The sequence below is a fragment of the Sebastes umbrosus genome, chromosome 11 (assembly GCF_015220745.1).
Source record: "Sebastes umbrosus isolate fSebUmb1 chromosome 11, fSebUmb1.pri, whole genome shotgun sequence".
Taxonomy (NCBI): Eukaryota; Metazoa; Chordata; class Actinopteri; order Perciformes; family Sebastidae; genus Sebastes; species Sebastes umbrosus.
Window position 1 is genome coordinate 27,982,450 of NC_051279.1, and position 21,098 is coordinate 28,003,547.

The 21,098-nt window shown below is 43.3% G+C and overlaps 1 protein-coding gene across 5 annotated transcripts in view; it reads right to left on the reverse strand.

Annotated features, from left to right (window-relative positions):
• The window catches only part of LOC119497149 (vacuolar protein sorting-associated protein 13B-like), a 393,997-nt gene that overhangs the window by 124,731 nt on the left and 248,168 nt on the right, over positions 1-21,098 (reverse strand). For all 5 annotated transcript variants that reach the window (XM_037785043.1, XM_037785042.1, XM_037785044.1 and 2 more), the window contains 3 exons: positions 15,450-15,653; positions 9,149-9,275; positions 6,467-6,610 (listed from right to left, as the gene is read on the reverse strand). In XM_037785043.1, the coding sequence (XP_037640971.1) occupies positions 6,467-6,610; positions 9,149-9,275; positions 15,450-15,653 (475 nt within the window). The remainder of the gene's footprint in view (positions 1-6,466; positions 6,611-9,148; positions 9,276-15,449; positions 15,654-21,098) is intronic.

Consider the following 21,098-nt stretch of genomic DNA (forward strand, 5'->3'; position numbering starts at 1 on the left):
GTAATGTCATAATCTACAGATCGGTCTTCAGAGGAGGAACCCTCTCTACTGTCAGCCAGCTATAGCTACTTAACCAGCCAGCTCTGGAAGGACCAACACTTTTCCAACCAGGAGCTGTGCCAGTCCCACGAGGGAAAAACAGATGAATGAGAGGGGACATGGAAAAAAGAGAGGAAAGTGATAAAAAAAAAAAGGAGGAATGAAAGAAGAGTTTGGTGATGGTTTAAAGACGCAGGAGATTGAGAAGTGGGTGGTAGATAAAGATGCATATAACCTCACAATGCCAACTGATGGTGGTAAATGATACAAAAAGGAAGGAAAAGAAAAAGAGGGGGAGAGGAAGAATAGAGATAAGGCAGGTAATGGGTGATTGAGAGGTTTCCCCCCCATGTGTGTTTACTAAAAACTGTAATTCAGAGGTTCCTGTGAGGCCTGATACCTCGTCCTGAACGTGGGTGCTGCCTTAGTGTGTGTGCACTGGCATCCGTGTGTGTGTGTGCATGAGTGTTGGAGGAAGTCTAAAGCCCTGTTTCCCATGCGTGTAATCATCCCAGGATGAGGTGGAGGATGAAGCCGAGCGGGACTTCCCCTGCACCAGAGGGTATTTTCCTCTCACACTGTGGTGCGAGCACATGGCTGACCCGGGCTGCCTCTGCTTGTGTGTGTGAGAGAGAGAGAGGGACATACCAACATGGGACGACGGAAGCAATTTTTCAAAAATGTTCTCTATTCTGGCTCTTAACCAGTTTGGTGGGACATTACTAAAATACTTTGTGAGCTTGTCATTGTGGTGCAGTGATGCCAACGATGAAAGGTTGCACTAAAAAATCTGCTCAAAGGGATGGGTGGCATTGAGGTGGCGAATAAAGCTGGGCATAGACTGTGCGATTTTAGACATGTTGTGTAACTCCTACTCCTGCTGTACGAGTAGATCGTTTGCAATGTAAAGCCAAAGCTCGCGATTTATGTGCTCAGTCTGTACGGTCCGATCGTCAGTCACGACTTGAGTGCTCACACTGTATGTGTAAAATAAATTTAAAAAAAACAGGGCCGTTCTGGCTGTTGACAGTTGTCAATAAAGATTTGTTTGAAAGCTCTGAGGCAGGTAAAGTTTGTTTTTTAGCAGAGGTCTGTACGGGTCACAATGCTAACGAGGCAGAAATGTGCTGCCTTGATCATCTGTGCTATCCTGTCTGCTGAAACATCCCAAAAAAAGTTGCAGCGGTGTAACGTTATATGGACTCGCTGTGGCTAGGAAGATGTGGACAGTGTGGCTTGTTGGCTACGCTCTGATTTCTGTAAAAAGAGGAGAAAAAAGGCACTGACGTTGGGGAATCGACTCGTGGCTCTGCTTCAACTGTGTGAGAGCCTGTGGACGGCTGACCAAAATTTCGGACATGTCAGAAATTCATCCGTCTAACGGTCGGTCGTGAGGAGTTAATCGGTCCTCAGTCCCCCCTGTACACTGCACAACAAACGACGCCCAATGAAGCTGAAATTCGGTCTGACTCTAAAATGAGTCGTCGGCTCAAAATTCGGGCCAGAAACAAGCTAAAATCGTACAGTGTATACCCAGCTTAAGAGATGACATGTGCATGGAGGAAGTTCAGAGAGACTGGAATGAGAAGCTGCAGGGAAGATGAAGATTTCGCACACTTCTTTCACACGAAGTCATTAACTTCTGGAATAACGTCATGGCAGAGCTGACGCACACAGAATGCAAACACACAAACAAACAGGTCAGCTGTTCAGTCATGAAGCAGCATCACAGTGCTGGCTCCCAAATAAAAGGCTGCAGGCGCTCCACCATGCAGAGAATGTGGGGACCATGTGTATGTGCGCACATGTGTGTGTGAGGGTATACACTTCTGCGTTGCCGGGTGACAGCGCCGATGACAGAGCGGCGAGATAAGTCCCAGAAGCCGCTCTATCATCTATTCATAGCTCCCTGACTGTGGGACCTCCCGCTGCTGAAAGCTGCCTGATCTCAACCCAGCGTCGCTTTATCATCATTAAGATCGAGCGAAAAAATACAGAGATGAAGTCAAACTGTGACGGACCGGAGCTAATCCTGCGATAAACATCCTAATAATGCACTGACTTAAAGAGCAACAAATCTGCCCGTGGAGTGCTTAGAAATCATGTTGCATTTGCATCATGATTTAAACCGGTATGGAAACTGTAGACAGCTGGCCACAACGACACTGAATGTACAGATTACGAGAAAATAACAATCTTGGACAGCATCTGTACGTATGCACGGAAGGGTCATAATAAAAGTGCGTATGCATGTGGACAGATTCTCTCTCAAAGCAAAGCTCAGCGACTGAAATCGCACACACAACAAGGCACACACATATTGCCCACGCGCCTGGCTCGCCTCACCACTGCCAGGGAACCCAAAAGCCCCTACAAAACAAATTCATTAACCCAGACAATAAAACACAGCTGTGAGGGGCCAATGGGAACTGTTTGAAATCAGTGCCCGGGATTGCGGAGAATCTGTTCGAGGCAAACAAGCGTGTTCTCAGAATGTCTAGGAAAAAAAAAATAATTAAAAAAAGAGAGGAGGAAAGGGTTTGGAAATAAGAGAGAGTGAGCAAGGAGCAATGTTTAATTTAAACTCTTGCTGGGGACTGTGAAGGAAGGGGGAGGGGGGGGGGGGGGGGTATTGAAGCACAACAACAAAAACAGTTCCCCTGCGCCAGATGCTTGAGATCCAGAACCTGTTTTTAATTGAATCCTTTGAACAGGTTGTATAAAGGAAGTACAAACAAAACTGTCAAATACTATAAATATCATTACGGAAGTTGAAAAAAAAAAAAGACAGATACATGCACCAAATCCAGACTCTGATATTGTGGAAACTGGTGATGGAAATACATCTGAACTTTATGATTATTATTTGTAACGTACTAGCAGGGGGTGGACAGGCATCTGTTTCATTCTATCCAGTTAGTCTACATCAAATAAGCCTTTACCTGTTCCAAACTCATTCTCCAAACAATGTCAGCGCACATACTACCGATATTATTTGATGGCGGTGTGTCTAATGTGTTAGCAGGGGGTAGACAGGCTGCTGGCAGAGCAGGCTGCGAGTGAAGAGAAGCAGCCCCTCATGGAGCATGGAATGTCATGATGCTGTGGTGAAACGCGCCACTAGAGGGCTCTGCAGCTCGTCGAATGAGCTCCTGCAGGTCCCATGTCTTAGTCACACACTGACCTCCCTCCTGCAGGTTCTGGGCCAAGCAGCCGGACAGATGCGGCCGCCAAAAGACTTACGACACTGAGATAGATGGAGGTACAAATAGTTTTACAGAGAGTGTCCAAAAAGTCAAAGCCAGACCACATTTATTCAGAGCAACCTCCGTGCTCTGCAGCTGCACAGAGGTGAAGACACACACTGACTGACCTCAGTGTTAATGATACTGTTACGCTCCATAATGGCACCACTATAAAACCGAATGACTAAAGAACATGGGATAATGCACCTGAAATGAATACGGTGTAATAAAAGTAAAAAGTGAAACACTGAGAGTTCCCAACAACTGTGACCAAAAAAAAAAAAAAAAATTAAATGAAAGCAGAGGAATGTTCCCAAGCATATATACTTCATTTCTCAACAGTGGACGGATGATCATTATATTACATCACTCTGGACCTATGGGTCATTTCAATTCCACTTAATCCAGCTGAAGGCAGCAATAACACAGCGGCTGGATGTGGAGTTTTGAACAAAAAGTTGACTGTTCCGATCTCTGGATAAACTGGGAAACATGGCCGGGGGGAAAGAACATAACACTCAGCAGCTACTGCCGCAGTGCCCTTGAGCAAAAATACACTCGCCGACAACATGACCATTTGTAACATCAATTACTCGCCCCGTGTTACCCTGAATTCTTGAAGAAAACATTTTTCCTGCATGCCTCCACAGTGAACAAAGAATCAAAACATGGAGGAAAGTCTTGTTGAATTGAAGTAAATGGGGGCCGCGTTGCAAAACTATATCAAAACATCTGTTTACAAACTCTCACACAACTGGTGCAGTATAATCCAAGTCTCATTTAGGCTACATCCACACTAATATGTTTTCCTTTTAAAACAAAAACGATCTCCGTCCAGACAAGCGTTTAAGGGCTGTTTCAATAATCTCCGTCCATACTACCACACCTAAAAACGCATATCACATGACCATTCACGTACACTGGGCATGTGTGTGGCGGTGTAAACAGGAAGCACCACTAGACATGGGAATTGATTGTAAAGCGCTCAAATAATAGCTTGCCTCCTGCGCATGTCGGCAGAAGTAGCATTCTAAAATGCAGAATTTATCTGCACAACAGCTGCTAGCGTAGACAACAAGGTCAGCAATGCTTGTAACTTTGTATCCATGTTGAAATTAACCGCTGGTGGTTGAAGGCTGATGTGGGCGTCGTTTATTTTCTTACAAAAAAGGTTAACATGAGTGGGCGTGATGAATCAGGGAAGGACACGTCATGACTGATAAGATCCAATTAAGAAGAAAAAGTGCGTCATCGCTTTCAAAGGTCTCAGTTTCTGTCCGTCCAGACTAAAATGCTACCCCGGAGTTTTCACACTAAAACGCCGTCAGCATCGTTTTCAAACATCACCGTTTAGGGGCTCGAAAACGGCGGAGTAGTGTGGACGCTGGGCATAAACGTAGCAACGTTCTGCATTTTAAAACGCAAACATATTAGTGTGGATGTAGTCTTATCCAGTCGCTGCTTCCCAAACATGCATTTTCACTAAAACCTCACTATATTAACAACTTCAGACTCGCACGAACGAGCAGCGCATCTGTACAGGCGTGAACCTGTTTATGTGGAAGTGTTTTAAATAGTATGATTTTAGTGAAGATGAATGTGTCTGGCGAGTAGTGAGCATACGACTGGATAAATGAGACTTTGATTATACTGCACCAGTTGTGTGAGTAAACAGATGTTTTGATATAGTTTTGCTGTTGTTAAACTCAGACCCCATTAACTTCAATTCATCAAGGATTTGCACCGTTTTTTGATTATCCGTTCACCGTGGAGGCATGCGAGAAGTTATCTTAAAGAATTTAAGGTAACATGGGGTGATTGATACACAAATGGTCATTTTGTGGGTGAAGTATTCCTTTAATTCCCAGCTCCTCCGGCTGGAGGAAGGTCTTTTTTGTGTATATGTGCATGTGAAGCAAGTTGTTGCTGGTAAAGTTGGAAAATAATCAGTTTACATTGCCTTGAGAAAATAAGGTAAAACAAACTTAAACTTTTCTTAAATGGAGTAAAGCTGAATAGTTTTTTTTTCTTTCTTCTAATTTTTTAACTGTTGCCAACGGACCTCCCAGAATAGCTTCTCGCTGAACTTTCTCGTCCTGCCTTGAACCTGGATGAACCCTCTGCAGCCGTTAGCTGCCCCTCAACAGAATCAAGCCATGAATCATTACAAGTCAGGGGTGAGGGCTCCGAGATCAGCCAAATCAAAACCAGATGCACAAGCAGGCACCTCCTCGGGACTCGCTGTGTAAATAACTAAATAAATGAATAAAGAAATAAAGAAGTCAGCAAACTTCACACTATGTCTTCTGACTTGATGTCTATTTTATCATTGATTTAGGATGCTTTCAGGTGACAGTCGGCTCTGTGAATGATGGTGCTGCTTGTATTGTCTGTATTAGTTCTTACAAGATTGTCAAGCACATCTGTAGTAGCAACAAAAACAAGAAATGATCACTGTACCTGAATCCCTTTAATTTGTTTTTTTGAATTTTCCCCAGGAATCCAACCACGTCACTTCACAGAAGCCTTTACTGGATCTGAGTCATCTGACGCAGCCGCTGCACGTCAGCACACACATCCTCCCGTAAGGACACTCTGTCAACTCACTCCATTTGTTCCCATCCCCCCCTCCTCCTCTTCTACCCCCCTGTCCCCGTCCCTCCTCTATGACTCCCATCCTCACCACAGCCGGTAAATATTTTTATATTGTGTTCCATTAGAAAGCCTTATTAAGCGGTCAGACGGGGCAAATGGCGCCTGGGAGCTCCCTGTCCTGTAAACAATAGAAAGGACCCTGAAAGCTGCAGCTGAGTACAGCACAGTAAACTAAGGTCACATTAGAGGACCGCCTCGCTCTGAGTGAGTAAATATTTAAATGTGTTGGATTCACCCAAAAATAGTGAGGGGCGATAGTGAGGGGCACTGTATCACGAAAATGGTCCTGATGTATTTTTGAGTGAAACTGGCGTAGCCTCATGGAGTGATTTTGTAAATGTCAAACTGTGATACTTCATCAAGATTAACAAGATGTTAATCAGCAGCAAGAGAGAGAGAGAGAGAGAGAGAGAGAGAGGGGTGATGTGAGGGCCAAGATGGGATGTGTGAGCATGGGAATATAACTACTGTAGAGCCAGGCTTCATACGTGCTGAATCAAGAGATTGTTGTTGATTACAGTACGTACCTCGGCGCTTTTCTCAGGAGCGTCCATCCCCACCATGTTCTCTCTGACAAGCTGCTGAAGGAGCTGCACCTGGGCAATGCTGAGGTAGAAATCCAGACTGCTGGTCACATTCACCTCCAGAGAATGGCCACACACCACCACCTCCTAGAGAGAGATGAAGTACAGGGGGAATGAAAAGAGGGAAGGTGGGTAGAGAGAGAGAGAGCAGGAGAGACATTCAATTACTAGAGCGGTCAGAGTTAACGCGATAACGCAAATTTGTTTTAACGCCACTAATTTCTTTAACGCATTACCACAACTTGCGATTTTTAGGTTGTAGAGGGCTCAGTTTTAAAGCTAGAAAATTAGAAAACCTGAGAAAATCCATTGATACCAACCATGTCATACTAGCTTGTCGCAAAGGACACTAAATAATGCTCCAAACTTGCGCTAAATTCTGGTGAGGAAAAACTGTCATGGCCATTTTCAAAGGGGTCCCTTGACCTCTGACCTCAAGATATGTGAAATGAAAATGGGTTCTATGGGTACCCACGAGTCTCCCCTTTACAGACATGCCCACTTTATGATAATCACATGCAGTTTGGGGCAAGTCATAGTCAAGTCAGCACACTGACACACTGACAGCTGTTGTTGACTGTTGGGCTGCAGTTTGCCATGTTATGATTTGAGCAAATTTTGTTATGCTAAATGCAGTACCTGTGAGGGTTTCTGGACAATATTTGTCATTGTTTTGTGTTGTTAATTGATTTCCAATAATAAATATATACATATATTTGCATAAAGCAGCATATTTGTCCACTCCCATGTTGATAAGAGTATTAAATACTTGACAAATCTCCCTTTAAGGTACATTTTGAACAGATAAAAAAATGTGTGATTAATTTGCGATTAATCACGTTAAAATATTTGAATCGATTGACAGCCCTATCATAACACATCAGGGCTGTTTGTGACCTCACAGCTTTTATACTCTTGGTTTATCTACTTCCTATCTCTCCTCTATCTTGCTCCCTTCAGCTCCGTTGTTCCCTCCTTCCCCTCGTCCCTCTGTCCTCTCCAGGGTCCCACCCACAGCCAGCAGTTCAGACAGCAGCCTGGAGGCTGCATCTAACAGGATATCACTCACTGACAGTCTGGGTTGAACCACACACGCACGCACGCACATGCACGCACGCACGCACGCACGCACGCACGCACGCACGCACGCACGCCTACAGGTCCTACAGTAACTACACACAATGGTATTTGGCAACTTCTGTTACTACATAATCTATTCACACCCACAGTTTAAAAACATAACAGGACTGTTAATATTTGATATCATTAATATCACAATTTTTTTTGTCTCATTTAGATGTGTACCATGTTAGTAGTAGTAGTAGTAGTAATCACACAAGGTCATAATATCATAAGGTTACAATAATAGTTACAGAATATGTTAAAGAGGTGAATGTAGATTGTAGAACATGTACTGGAGACTATAATGAATACATTAATAATTCAATAAGGAGAGCTGTGTGGTAAGCATGCATACATCTTTTAAAAGTTAGCTGGAAACTAAAATGAATTTTATTATACAAATTGCTGTAATTTATCTACACTGCATAGTTCAAAGCCATGTTTGTGTTGTTATTGGCTCCGAGTCTCCATATCTCAGTGAGTTACACAGATCACATTGTGTGTGAGTGTGTGTGTGTGTGTGTGCGCGCGTCAGTGCAAACTATGGATTAGCTGTTACGCATTGTCAGGGGGCGCGTTAGCGTGGACGGACGAGGCATCAAAGAGGCAGGAAGTCTCAGAGAACCGTGCCAGAAAACATCAGCTGTATAAGCAGAAAGGTTTGAACTCTGTGGGTCAGAAGCCTCCATTACACGGCGGACTGGGCGGAGGGATTCATAATGAGGAAGTTACTGTATGTTAAGAAGCAAACCGTAAATACTTCTGACATCTCACATAATCAATGTCTATTTTCATATGGACAACGGATTGTGAGAGTAATAGTTACAATCATGGCTATAACAGGTCGTGGTCAAAGGGCATTAAATGTCAGTGGAAGTGGAGAACGAACCTCGACAAAGTAGACGAAGAAAAATATGCAACCTCTGACTCACTGTGAGTTTCTTAGAAAATATTTGTTACAGACACAGGCGTTTTTTTCATGCACTGGTCAATTCTGAGATTTTGGGCTATTTTGCTTCAATAACACGTCTTCTTTCAGACTGGTGGAAAGAAAAAATCCTAAATACAAATTTAGGTGTTTATTTTACTACTTTGTCTATTTGCGTTTCTGGACAACATTTGTCATTGTTGTGTGTTGTTATATGATTTCCAATAATAAATATATACATATATTTTCATAAAGCAAACATATATGCCCACTCCCATGTTGATAAGAGTATTAAATACTTGACAAATCTCCCTTTACATACATGTAAAGTACATTTTGAACAGATACAAAAATGTGTGATTAATTTGCAATGAATCGCGATTAACTATGGACAATCATGCTATTAATTATTTTAATCGTTTGACAGCCCTAATAGATGCATATAATTTTTTTTTACTTTAACTTGTTTCAAAGCTTGCCACAGATGAATTCACTCTTGCAGAAAATATGAATACATTTAAGAGGAATATGTGACTGCTGGGTTAAAGACAAAGCTGTGTTGAGTGGATACTGACCTCCGCCTGTCCGCAGTCAGGGGACAGATTCTTGCTGAAGATGATGGCTGGGGCAGCCGTCACCCGGACAGAGAAGTCAGTCAGGATTGGTGTCAGGATGGCCCGCCGCTCCTGGTGCCTCCTGATACTGAACAGAGATACGAACAGGATCAAACTGTTAGCACACACCTCTTCAGATAGGTTCCATAACTTAGATGTTGCTGTTAATATTTTCACATTTTCATTTAAAGGGTATTAATTACTGACTTGTATTTTAGGTAAACGTGTAAAGTCCTGGTGTTGAAGTGATTCTAACAGCAACCATAAGGGAGCACTTATCACTAACATTCCCCAACCTTTATTTACTAATAACTTGTTATGGTTACCAGCTGTAAAATATTTGTAACACTGTCCCATCTGCCTGGGACATGACAAGTCAACACAACACAGTCAAAACCGCAAAATGTTCAAAACTGAGCTTTTGTTTTGCCCTTAGCTGACAAGGCAGACACACATTTCAAACTCGCTCTGGATTTTTAAATTCAAACCAGTAGGATGAAAAGCTGAACTCAAAATAAAAAGAACTTCAAAATTGATTCTTCTCCCGTGGGCCACACTTGTGAAATATTCCCATATTTCTCTTCTTTTTTTTTTATTTCTGCTCTAACACATTTGAGCTGGAAGCTTGAATACAGAGACGGAGTGAGACGTTATTTGACAAGTCTCAATTGGGAACACCCCTTAATTGTATACACAAGATCAAATGGAGACCTTCTCACATCAACTCTCCCCATTCCACTAATGCTCATTCCCACAATCAAGTCATATTTGTGGGAACATTTGTTAGTAGTTAAACAAATATACATGGGGGCTTTATAAAGTGGTGTTAATTGCCACATCTGCTGCTATTAAAACAATCAAGTGGTACGGCTTCCAATATTTATAGTTGGCCAGGATTATAAAAGGCCCTGTTTCTAGGTGGCCTGGAGTACAGTACTTAAGCAGAACCAATATCATATTCACTTCTGCTACACAAATGTGCATTACCGGTGCCCTTAAGGGATTATTTTCTGACACATTTCTTTGCGTAGAGAGTTTGAGGGGAGGCCTAATTCAGAGGTGAAATGATCTGTGAGGCCAATTGGTGTTGGCTAATCTCCCCTCAGACAGGGATTGAAACAGTGAGTGTCTCGTTGCAGGGGACAGGTGCTATCATTCACCAGCGAGGCTAGGAGGCGTGAGGCTCGGTTTACCAGTAATACGGGCTCCTCTGACCGGCCCGGAGAACTCTGTGTGTCTGTGTGTCTGTGTGTGTCTGTGTGTGTGTGTGTGTGTGTGTGTGTGTGTGTGTGTGTGTGTGTGTGCACCTTCGAATGGGTGTGGTGCAAAGCACAAAAGATGGAAAGAATGACTTTGTTTTCAGACAAAGCTATACACAGTGTGAATGGTAAGTGGAGATATATCCGTGGCATGGACAAAAAGAGAGAGAGAGAGAGAGGCGTGCACTGGGTGGCTGACAGGAGGGGTAGATGGAGAAAGTTCACAGCTCCGTGACACGGGTCTTTCCTAGCCGGCAACTACACACTGTGATGAGGACAGATCCTGTCAGTGGATCCGTAGTGCTGGAATTTCCTCGCAAAACCTCAGGAAGCCGACTGAGGCCACTGCAGATCCGCAACTACTGGAATTGAACCCCCCAAAAACAGCAGAGTGAACATGCCAGAGAGAGAGAGAGAGAGAGAGAGAGAGAGAGAGAGAGAGAGGGGTATCGATGTAGGGAATGAGGGAAAGGTGTGAACTTTGGAAGTGGTGTGTGTCAAAACTTGTTACAACCGAGGTGGTGGATTTCTGCGGCTGATTGCAGCGGACAAGTAAAGCTGTGAACTTGACTCCCCTTTCCTCAGTGTGTTGGAACATTCTAAATCACACGTTCAGTTATGACTCGGTCGCGGTGGTGGCTGAGGCCGGGGTGTATACGGTGCAGCAATTTCCAACAGAACCTCCGGTGCTGCTCCTGCTGCCACGGCGAGGAGAGAGGGCAACGAGGAGGCAACCACAGACGCTTTGGATGATTCGTTTGGAAGCTTAAAGTGAGAGTTAGGGTTGAAATTGAAAAACCTCAACAACAACGGCAACTTTGGCCTTCTCAGCATGATCACACAGAGGCATTCTTCCTTTACTTGATGTGAATCTTAATTATCGAGGATTAGGGTTGTCAAAGTTAACACAATAATAACATGTTAACGCAAATTAGTTTTAATGCCACTACTTTTTTGAACGCACTAACACAACTTGCAATTTTTAAGTTGTAGCGGGCTCACTTTTAAAGCTATAACAAAGAAAAACTGTCATGGCCATTTTCAAAGGGGTCCCTTGACCTCTGACCTCAAGATATGTGAATGAAAATGGGTTCTATGGGTACCCACGAGTCTCCCCTTTACAGACATGCCCACTTTATGATAATCACATGCAGTTTGAGGCAAGTCATAGTCAAGTCAGCACACTGACACACTGACAGCTGTTGTTGCCTGTTGGGCTGCAGTTTGCCGTGTTATGATTTGTGCATATTTTTTTATGCTAAATGCAGTACCTGTGAGGGTTTCTGGACAATATTAGTCATTATTTTGTGTTGTTAATTGATTTCCAATATAAATATATACATATATTTGCATAAAAAAAGCATATTTGTCAACTCCCATGTTGATAAAAGTATTAAATACAAATCTCCCTTTAAGGTACATTTTGAACAGATAAAAAATGTGCGATTAATTTGCAATTTAAATATTTTAATCGAATGACAGCCCTACTAAGGTTATGAAAATGAGAAGAGATGAAGCTAAAGCCTTCTGATTATTATATGATTAATCAATACGACACTCTACATTGGCAACAAGTCGATGTCAAACTAAAGTGACCTTCGCTGCAGTATAATACCGTGCGTCAATCCTTTGAGTAGCAAAGTAACTGTTAAGCTACATGTTAGGTCATTCTATAATCAAGTTGTGAATAAAAATCCAGACCTGCAGCTGTAGCATGTCTAAAGAAAGTTGAGTCTACTCAAAAGGCATTCGGCATCTTCTGGAGCCCAAAGTGTGAGCCCAAAATCTCACCTCATTGCCCTGTCAGACAGTCCGGCCTTGGCACGAGGCCCACGCAGCCCTGTTTTCATCGACAGAGAGACAAATTGAGAGTAAAAGAGAAAAATTGCGAGTGGACTGAGCCTCAGTAGCAGCCCTTTGCTCATACGAGCTTGTCAGACTCGGTAATAAGAGGGTAAGATGCCAACGTATAGGTCCAAGTCCACTACGTAAGAGGGACGTTTTACAACAGACTCTGGCACGGTTAGCGAAGGTCGAGGAAAAGGAGGATTTTGGGATAGATGGTCAAAACTACTGGGAACACCAACCCATTGATGACCCTTGGGGAGGGACCCTTGGCGTCACTTTCTAATGCACTGGTTAGCCCAGTGAGTCGCTCCACTACGGTTGCAGTAAACACGTGGTTAACGTTGTGAATTCAAACTAAAACACTTAGGTTTAGGCAGCAAAACCCCTTAGTTAGGTTAAGGAAAAGAGGTCGTGGTTTTGGTTAAAATCACTACAATTTTAAAGTGAAACTGAAACTTTGTGAACCCAAAGATAAACAATACGTTGTTGGTGTCACGCATCCTCCTCTCCATCCCACCCTATATGGGGTTTTTCGGTCTTTATTCTATGTCACCACACTCCCAGAGCACTTGCTCTGAGCATCTAATATTGACGTGGATGGGTTTACATTGTAGTGACAGTACGTGTCATACAGACGTTAAAGGGTGCCTTGTGCGTCTGTATCAAAGTGTCGATATTTGACGCCCTGGGAATGAGACCGGGCTGGGAACACGGAGAGAGAGTAAACAGAAATCAGGGTGGTCTGGTGGTTAGAAATACCATCCCATAGGTCCACTCCATTGTCTGGTTGAAATGTGAAAAACTAAAGCTCTACTTGCTTTCTCATTCTGAGTCACTCTGACTGAAAGCCTCATTAAATGACTGAAATGAGGCAATTAGATTTAAGAAGTGACCAAAAAAAGGAGTGGAGACAGCATTGATTATTTTCTATTTAAATAATTATTTTCTATTCAAATATAAAGTGAACACATACCAAAACACTTGAAAATCGAAACTAAAGTAACTAAAAATAACCAAACTCATTTAAAATGGCTGCATTATTGCGTTTGCCATCCTTTTTATAGTGATTCTCGCACCATGTCTTACACAGGTTTAAAGCTTATTTTAAAAGGTGTAGTCAGCACCTCAACTTTAACATGACATTTGCCTAACTCTACCTAAAAAAGATGTTTTGTTTCAACCTGGATGAGGTAAATCAACTAACTTTTTAAAGTATTTTTAGGGTATTTTTTTTGTCGTAATTAGATAGTATACAGCAGGGAGCTGACAGGACAAGAGGGAGGAGAGGGAGGGGGATGACATGCAACAGTAAAAGGTCTTACGGCAGGTCTAAGAGCTGAGGCCTCAGCATCAGCATCAGCAGTCTGTGTTCCACTTTCATATCATACTGTGTGTGTGTAAGTGTAAGACATACAGTAAAGAAAACATCAGTGTTCATGATGAGGATGTGTGGTTGTGTGTCTGCGTGTGAAAGGTGTGTGTATCTCAGCCAGCATCACTCTCAGCTCCGATGACCCGAGGGCACTCAGTCTCAATCAGGCCCGTGTTGTTTCTGCACTGCATTCTTCCACAAGGCTTATTTTTAGTTGACAGGGAACAAATCTGGAGTCGTTGCCTGTGATTCTGTGATTTTTGGGCCTGTTCCCTCTCAAAACATGAGCGGAAAAAAAAGGATGTGGGGCCAAACAGGCTGTTACACTCGTGCTTGTTTTAGCTCCCGAGTCTATAAAAAAATGACAGGGTTTGTAATTATGACTGTGCATGGAGAGGCTCCATGATAGGGCGCTAACTCAATAACATGCTGCTCCCACATCAAGACTGATGAGATACATTCTGGGACATTCACAGCAGATCACACACACACACACACACACAGCACCTGCCTCGGGGTGTAACGATTTCATCTAGCAGCAATTATACTTGCTGTGGTCATTGTAAGGGATTCATCCAAACAGACTAAGAATCTCAGTGGGGTTCTCTTTCTGGCCACCTGACGAATGTAATTACAATAATCACAAACATTTTAGTCCTGCTTTGTCAAGTCCTGAGAGAGATATATGGCTCTGTTTGGATTATTAAGTGTTCAAATTCACCGGACACGTTGCCGTATTGTGCTGGGCAGTTAGCGTTGGCTTGTGTAGTGTCAATGATGCTATCAGATTTTACAGACAGCTATGGAAGCCCTGAGAGGTAAAATAGTTTTCTCTCCTGTGTTTATGACTTAAGAATTGGGTGGGAAAAAAAATGTGTCATAAAAGTTTTCACAGAATAATCTTTCTAAGTTTATTTTTCATCTGGGAAAACAGGTGCACAAAAGAGGTTTTAGCAGGTGAATTTTGTTGTCGTTGTTGTTGTAATACTCATTTCAGCCACAAGAGGCCGAAGTGCACCACTACCCCATGTTCTAAATAGGACTGAACGCGTCAATTAAAATACATTTCTGGCCAAAATAAAGACATGACAGTAATGTTACATAATTTGCTAACACAATATACTGTACTGTATGTACCTTGTGTTTAGAGTGCATGAAGAAATTCCAACTTACCTGGAAGAAAACATGAATGCTTTTGGTCATATTTAGAACATGGGGTCATGGTGCACTTCAGCCTCTTGTGGCCGATATGAGTATTACAACAACAAACACTTTGTGATCCTGACAAAAAGTCCCCTCCCAAAACTTTTTTTTCTCCTGTTTTTACAGATGTGAAAAACTAACTTGGAAAAATTCAAGATTATTTTTTATCCACCTGTTTCACATGGATGCATTTTTTTTTTTTTTTTTTGAAGGAACTTAAAAAAAATTATCCTGGCAAAATGTTTCTTTTTAACCTGCTCTTAAGTCTTAAACACAGGAGAGAAAACAATTACGATCAGACTTAGAAAATGGATCACCAGAATTAATTTTTTTTCACTTGCCTCTCAGGGCTTCCGTAGCCACAGAACATTTTGTAAAGAGATCAATTCAATTCTTCAGTGGATGCACCAATACTCCTTTTTAAAAATGCACCAATACTCCTTTTTAAAAATGCACCAACAATTATTTACTATATCAACAAGAAAAAAACAACTTTCATTGGTACCTGCTTGAATGAATTAATCATACAGCATCATCTTCCCCTTAGTCTTAACATGCAAACACTGAAGTGTCTCCTGACCTGCTGGCCATGTTCCACTCCAGGGCCGGGTTCTGGGAGCTCCTCTCGCTCTCCACGGACACACCTCCTTTGGTTCCCTCCTTCTCCGGCTTGAGTTGCTCCCAATGAGCCGTTCCAATGTTGATGGTCTGGAGGTCGATCTGATACTGCCGGTCCTCCACCTCCGAACCCGGGTCACGCAGGATGCCGAGGTGCAGAGCACGTCTAGAGGGAAGGGAAGGAAAACGCCATTTAGTTGAGTCTCTTTACAAATCATGTAGCGTGCTAATGATAGTAGGAAGCCCAGTACGATTTAGAGAAAGTGTATCAGGGTCGACAACATATTGCAGGGGGTAACGAGCGGGCGTCTATGCCCAACTAACCTAAATGTATAAAACATGAATAGGTTTTATTTATTGTTGTGGGGGTCACATTGGGTCAGACGCTACTTTATATAGTCAATTACTATAAAGTACATGACCCTAGGAGTAGAGCAGGTAGTCTGTTATACTGAACCAGTAAAGAGGTTCTGGCAGCAGGCCCGAACCACTACGGACTTCTTTCTTCCCTCTGCCTACTCAGTGGTTTAGTAGCACAAGTTCCTTACAGGATGATTTATGACTAAATCAAAGCCTCTGGTACAGCCAGGCCTCAGATAAATAACCCCGCGGGCCTCAGGTGAAATCATTTGCCTTTTATAAAGTTCAGATTTATGCCAGCTTATCATTGGCAGTAAACATTGCTTAAACCCCTGGCTGGACGGCAACAGTAGTCTGGAGACTCTTACTGCCTCTCTCTTTCTATTCCTGTCTCCAGAAACACAGGACTTCTGCAGTATACACAAGCCGTGATATGGTAGGAGAGATGTAGAGATATGTCAGGAGCGGGCAGAGCACTGCCTCTGTAGTTGAACCGCTACACTCACAGTGAGCAAACACTGTCCCACCAGCGCCAAGAAAAAGTGATGTCATCTATTTTTCGCCCTTTGAGAGACAAGATCCTGACGAATTCACGAGGCAAAAGGAATAATCAAAATTCAACATCTGCACATGACATCAGGGGCTCTCGGTTCGTTATGATATGTTTATTTGTGCTGGTGAATTCAAATGAGAGCTTAAATGGTATAAATAAGGGCTTAAAATGGCTACAGATGTAGCGGCAGCATGAGTAGTTTTATTTGTTTCGGCAACGTCAATGGCAATTTTCATATAGCGTTTCGCCCCCTTAGCCACACTGGAGAGGCCTCTACCAGAGCGTGATGTTATGACAATAGGCACCAAGTACAAAAACAATGGCAATGGGAGATCAGAGGTGTATAACTGGATTTAGCTGGATTTGTTGACATACAAACAAGTGAAACAGATCCTTAATCAACATTTGGAACCACATTTATCAACAGACTATAATATAAATCAAACCAAGAGCCCTGTAAGATTTGGGTGGGATGTGTCAGTCTAGATTCATTAGGGCTTTTGTAACAGTACCTCCATCACCCTCCCCAAACCCCAAACTGTATTTTTCACATTAAACAAACCACAGTTACCTCATGTGCTTTGCAAATTATCTCTTAACTTCAGCTTATTTAGGAGACTCTCTTACTCATAATCAACATTACATGGGAGTCGGCGGCCAAGTCTCCGCATTGCTGAGCTGCAGGGTCATCTCCAATGACATAAATAAATATGATAAACATTTGTCTTGGTCATGCAGCCAGTGGAAACCGGTGTGATTTAATATCAAAAGACATATTTCAGCCAATCGCAGGAAACGAGAGAGCTTCATTTCTGACAAATGAGGAGGGGAGGAATTTTGGAAGTTCCCCTTGGGGTGCAATAATAATTGGAGCCAGATTTTCTTGTTGTACATGTGGGGGGAAAACACTGGTGGTTTGACATATTTGATTGGTCATGTGAAGACCACACCGCTTGGCCGAGGGGGAATCAGAGAATGCCTTGGGAAAGCACGGCGCTCACTCTGCCCACCATATACACGGACGAACTAAAAACATACAGAGCGAGGCAGGTGGAACACACCCTTCTGCCGGGTCTCCCATTATCAGACATCTGTCCGCCACTACTGCCATGTGGAAAATATGGAGCGAAAATGAACATAACAAGTCATAAATGACATGCTTTCGCAGATGAGGAAGGCAAGGAGGGAGGGAAGGGAGAGAGAGGGAGAGAGAGGGAGAGAGCGGGAGAGAAATTTTTCTCAAACACAAGTACTTAGTTTTGCCCTTGTTCCTGAGCCAACCTTATTTTAATTGCAGGAAAAGACCACAGAAACATTATTTTTTACGACAAAATTCTGCTATTTATAAAAACGGATCAAAAGCTCTGCAGCAAGAACGCTCCGTTTCATGGCATTCATGGCTATTATTTTAAAAAATATTTCTCCCTCTTCTGACACAATTTAAACCCAATTTGAGTCCGAAAAGCCACTGGGCCGATTTCGCATCAGAGCAGAAATATGAGGGCGCCCGTCCAACATTATTATGGCTCAAAGTCAAAACCTCCATCCAATTCAAACCCTCCGGTGGGAAACAGCAGACGAAATAGCGAAGGCATGGCAGTGTTATGTATCTAGAAACGCAGGACTTGGAAAGAGCGATTCACTGGTACTTCATCACCGAGGAAAATAATAATGATGTTCCAAATTCCTTTGAACAGAAGATATGCAGAAAAATTTACAAATGGGCAATTAATTGCAAGTTATGTTCCTGTGTTTAGCATTCTTGGGGTCTGTGCATGTGCTGGGCAGAGCATCGATCATGATTTGTGTTATTAAGTGGACGTGTGGGAGGACTGAGTGCTTAACATGTAGCAGATTTGGGAACGTGTGCTGAGGTGGTAATAGGATTCACGGAGGAATCTTCTGGGCACATGCACAACGCGCCAGTTATTACACACATTAGCTTAATGCCCATGTATATACTGATAAACGGCACATGAGCTCATGCAGACACAGAGTGCTGCTGCATGCCATGGAGGCATTAGGTGTAACCGGTGAAGGATTTACTTTGCTGCTGCACACAACTTTGAAACAGCATCCAGACTTGGAATATAGATCTTAGCACGACAGGAGAGAATGAATTGGAAGAAAAATAACACATTTAAAGAGTGTTACATGGACATAGGAATCATATTGAGCAGAGCCAATGGGTAAATAAGTAAAAGGTCTCGTTGAAAAAGAGTGGAATGCTGGGAGAGTCTGATTACCAAGCTAAGGCTCCGAAGGCTAACCGTGGTTCAAGGTTGTAAAACAAACCACAGTGGGCTCTGGTCGAGGCTCAGGGCCCGATGGTAGGAGTGTTGGAGCAGTGGGCTGTGTTACAGATTCTTGCCGAGGGGATCCCGTGGGCCAGGGTGTATCATGGCCCTTGGCTTTAAATGGCCTCCCACCTTCCTCTCTCAAGCTCCATCCATCCCCCCCCCGTCCCCAGCCCCTGCCCCGGGCCAATGGGGCAGGAAGCAGCAGGGTAATACCAAGCGCCGCTGGCTTCTGGATCTCGTCACTCTGAAACCCGCAACCTGAACCCACAACCCCAGACCTGTTTTTCACTCCATTTCCCCAACAATCACATGCAATACATGTCTGCTTACACGTTCAACAGAGGCAGGGGTGTATGTAAATGTGTGTGTGTTTTAGAGAGACGGGGCCCTCTGCTTCTGCTCTCCTTGTATGTACCGAGTAGAAATTTCATTGAGTTCTCAGGCTTAATTCGGCCAAGTCAAGCTAAATTAGCTCTGTACGCACACATGTGCTGTATTTCTTTGTTTTGAGCAGACCTCAACTACTGTATATTTGAACTAAGAGAGCTCATGCTAACGGTGCATGTCTCGCTGTGTTGTTTCATTTTGCGGTGGGGTCTGTGTGCGAAATGAAAAAAGTAACATCCAAGAGGCAAAGAGTTTTTGTGTGAGACCAGCATAAATAGTAAGAAAGAAAGTGTTCAGTTGAGGTTTTGGATATTCTTCCTCCGTGGCTCCAAAGTGTTATTAGCCAAACACCATTAGCACCCAGCAGCTCCTGCACAGTGTTTCTGATGTGGAGAGGCCAGAGCTGCACAGTGGCTTCTCATTCCACTCTCTACGACTCCCAGTGGCTTAAAGAGGAGTCCCACTGGGCCCGCCTGTGTGCCGAGGGGGAATTCATAAGCATTATGATTCATGAAACTTGCAATTACTTAGTAAGTTAAGCACCCCTGCCGACGGTGGTCCGCTCCGTATTGCCAGAGATTCGGCAACTTCTGAGCTGTGGATTTATGACCCCAGTCAAGTCCAATTGCTGTTAATTTGCATCTACCAATTATAGTAATTAAGGCTCGGAATTAGAACGCTGAGCAGCCCTCGGAGCGAGAGGGGAAAATGATGTCGTGGAACATGGCGAGTCAGCACAATATAAGACCCAGTCACTCAGGGGTTTTCATACCGCTGCTACTAAAATGAATTTGATGACTAGAGCTTTTTTTCAACAGGAGTCAAACAAAACAAAATATCCACGACAACAGAGCGGCAACAATGCTCCAAATTTGTCACACTTGGCAATAACAAGGTACTTACTGAGTGGGTGTTTTACGCCAAGTACAACAATCCCAATCTACATTTTTTTCTCTCTCACTGGCACAATACACAATAAACATCGCCGCTTTCCCGCGTTGTGTCTATGAAGCGACACATTCCCATGACAAAAACTGAATAATCTATTCTTCTTCAGCCCCGACAGCATTACTCATCTCCACTGCTGCTCCCAACAGAAGCCTGTTATTCATTAGGCTGATTGCACTTTAAAGACACTCATGCTCAACCAATTATATCATATTTACACAAGATCTTAGGAGGAAACTATTACTTCTATATACAATACAAGCGGGGCTTAGCCGGAGCCCGTACCACCCTCGAGACAATGGCGCATGATAGTGAGGAGCAGGGAGACGCGGCGCTGCAGAGGAAGGCCCTCTGTTTACAATGACATGGTGCATACCCAACGTCAGTGTTTGCACTTTGATTTCAACATAATTACAGGAGTCATTTATCTCCCGTGCAGTTTACATGTCGGAGGAGTTATATCGTTATAAACACAGTCGGCATTAGAAGTGTTGCTCTGAAGACGCTGGCTAACATGTGCTCGCCATGATGGCCTGTTAAAGATGTCAGTCTGGCTCATCAATTCAAAATCTGCTTCTTGCATCAGAGCTCCATGTTGCAAAGAAGCCATGAGTGATGTGCATTTCGTTGGAATTTACACGTGCTGGTGACTGTGTAGATTAAACTGCTAATCTTTCATCGCAGTCCATGATTCATCGTACAGTAAAAACATACAATCACATAGCGGACACATACTCATTTATTAACACATTTTAAGGAGAAAATATGTCTAAGGCTGTATAATATCATATGACCCTGGCCGTACATCAGTCAGAATGTTGATGCAACTCCAAACTCGCATTTCAGTCTCAAGTGCTCTGCAGTTTGTCCCCGCTAATAGCATCGTAAGGGCCTTTTATTGAAACGCACAGATGTCGTCCTCATCTCCACTGCTTCTGTTCTGCTTCTCACACACTACACACACACACACACACACACACTTTGCTTGGCCTGTTCAGGCCTGTGCTTCTGCTTGCATGTAGCTCAAAGCAAAGAACATTCCTGGCTAACAGAGACAGTAACT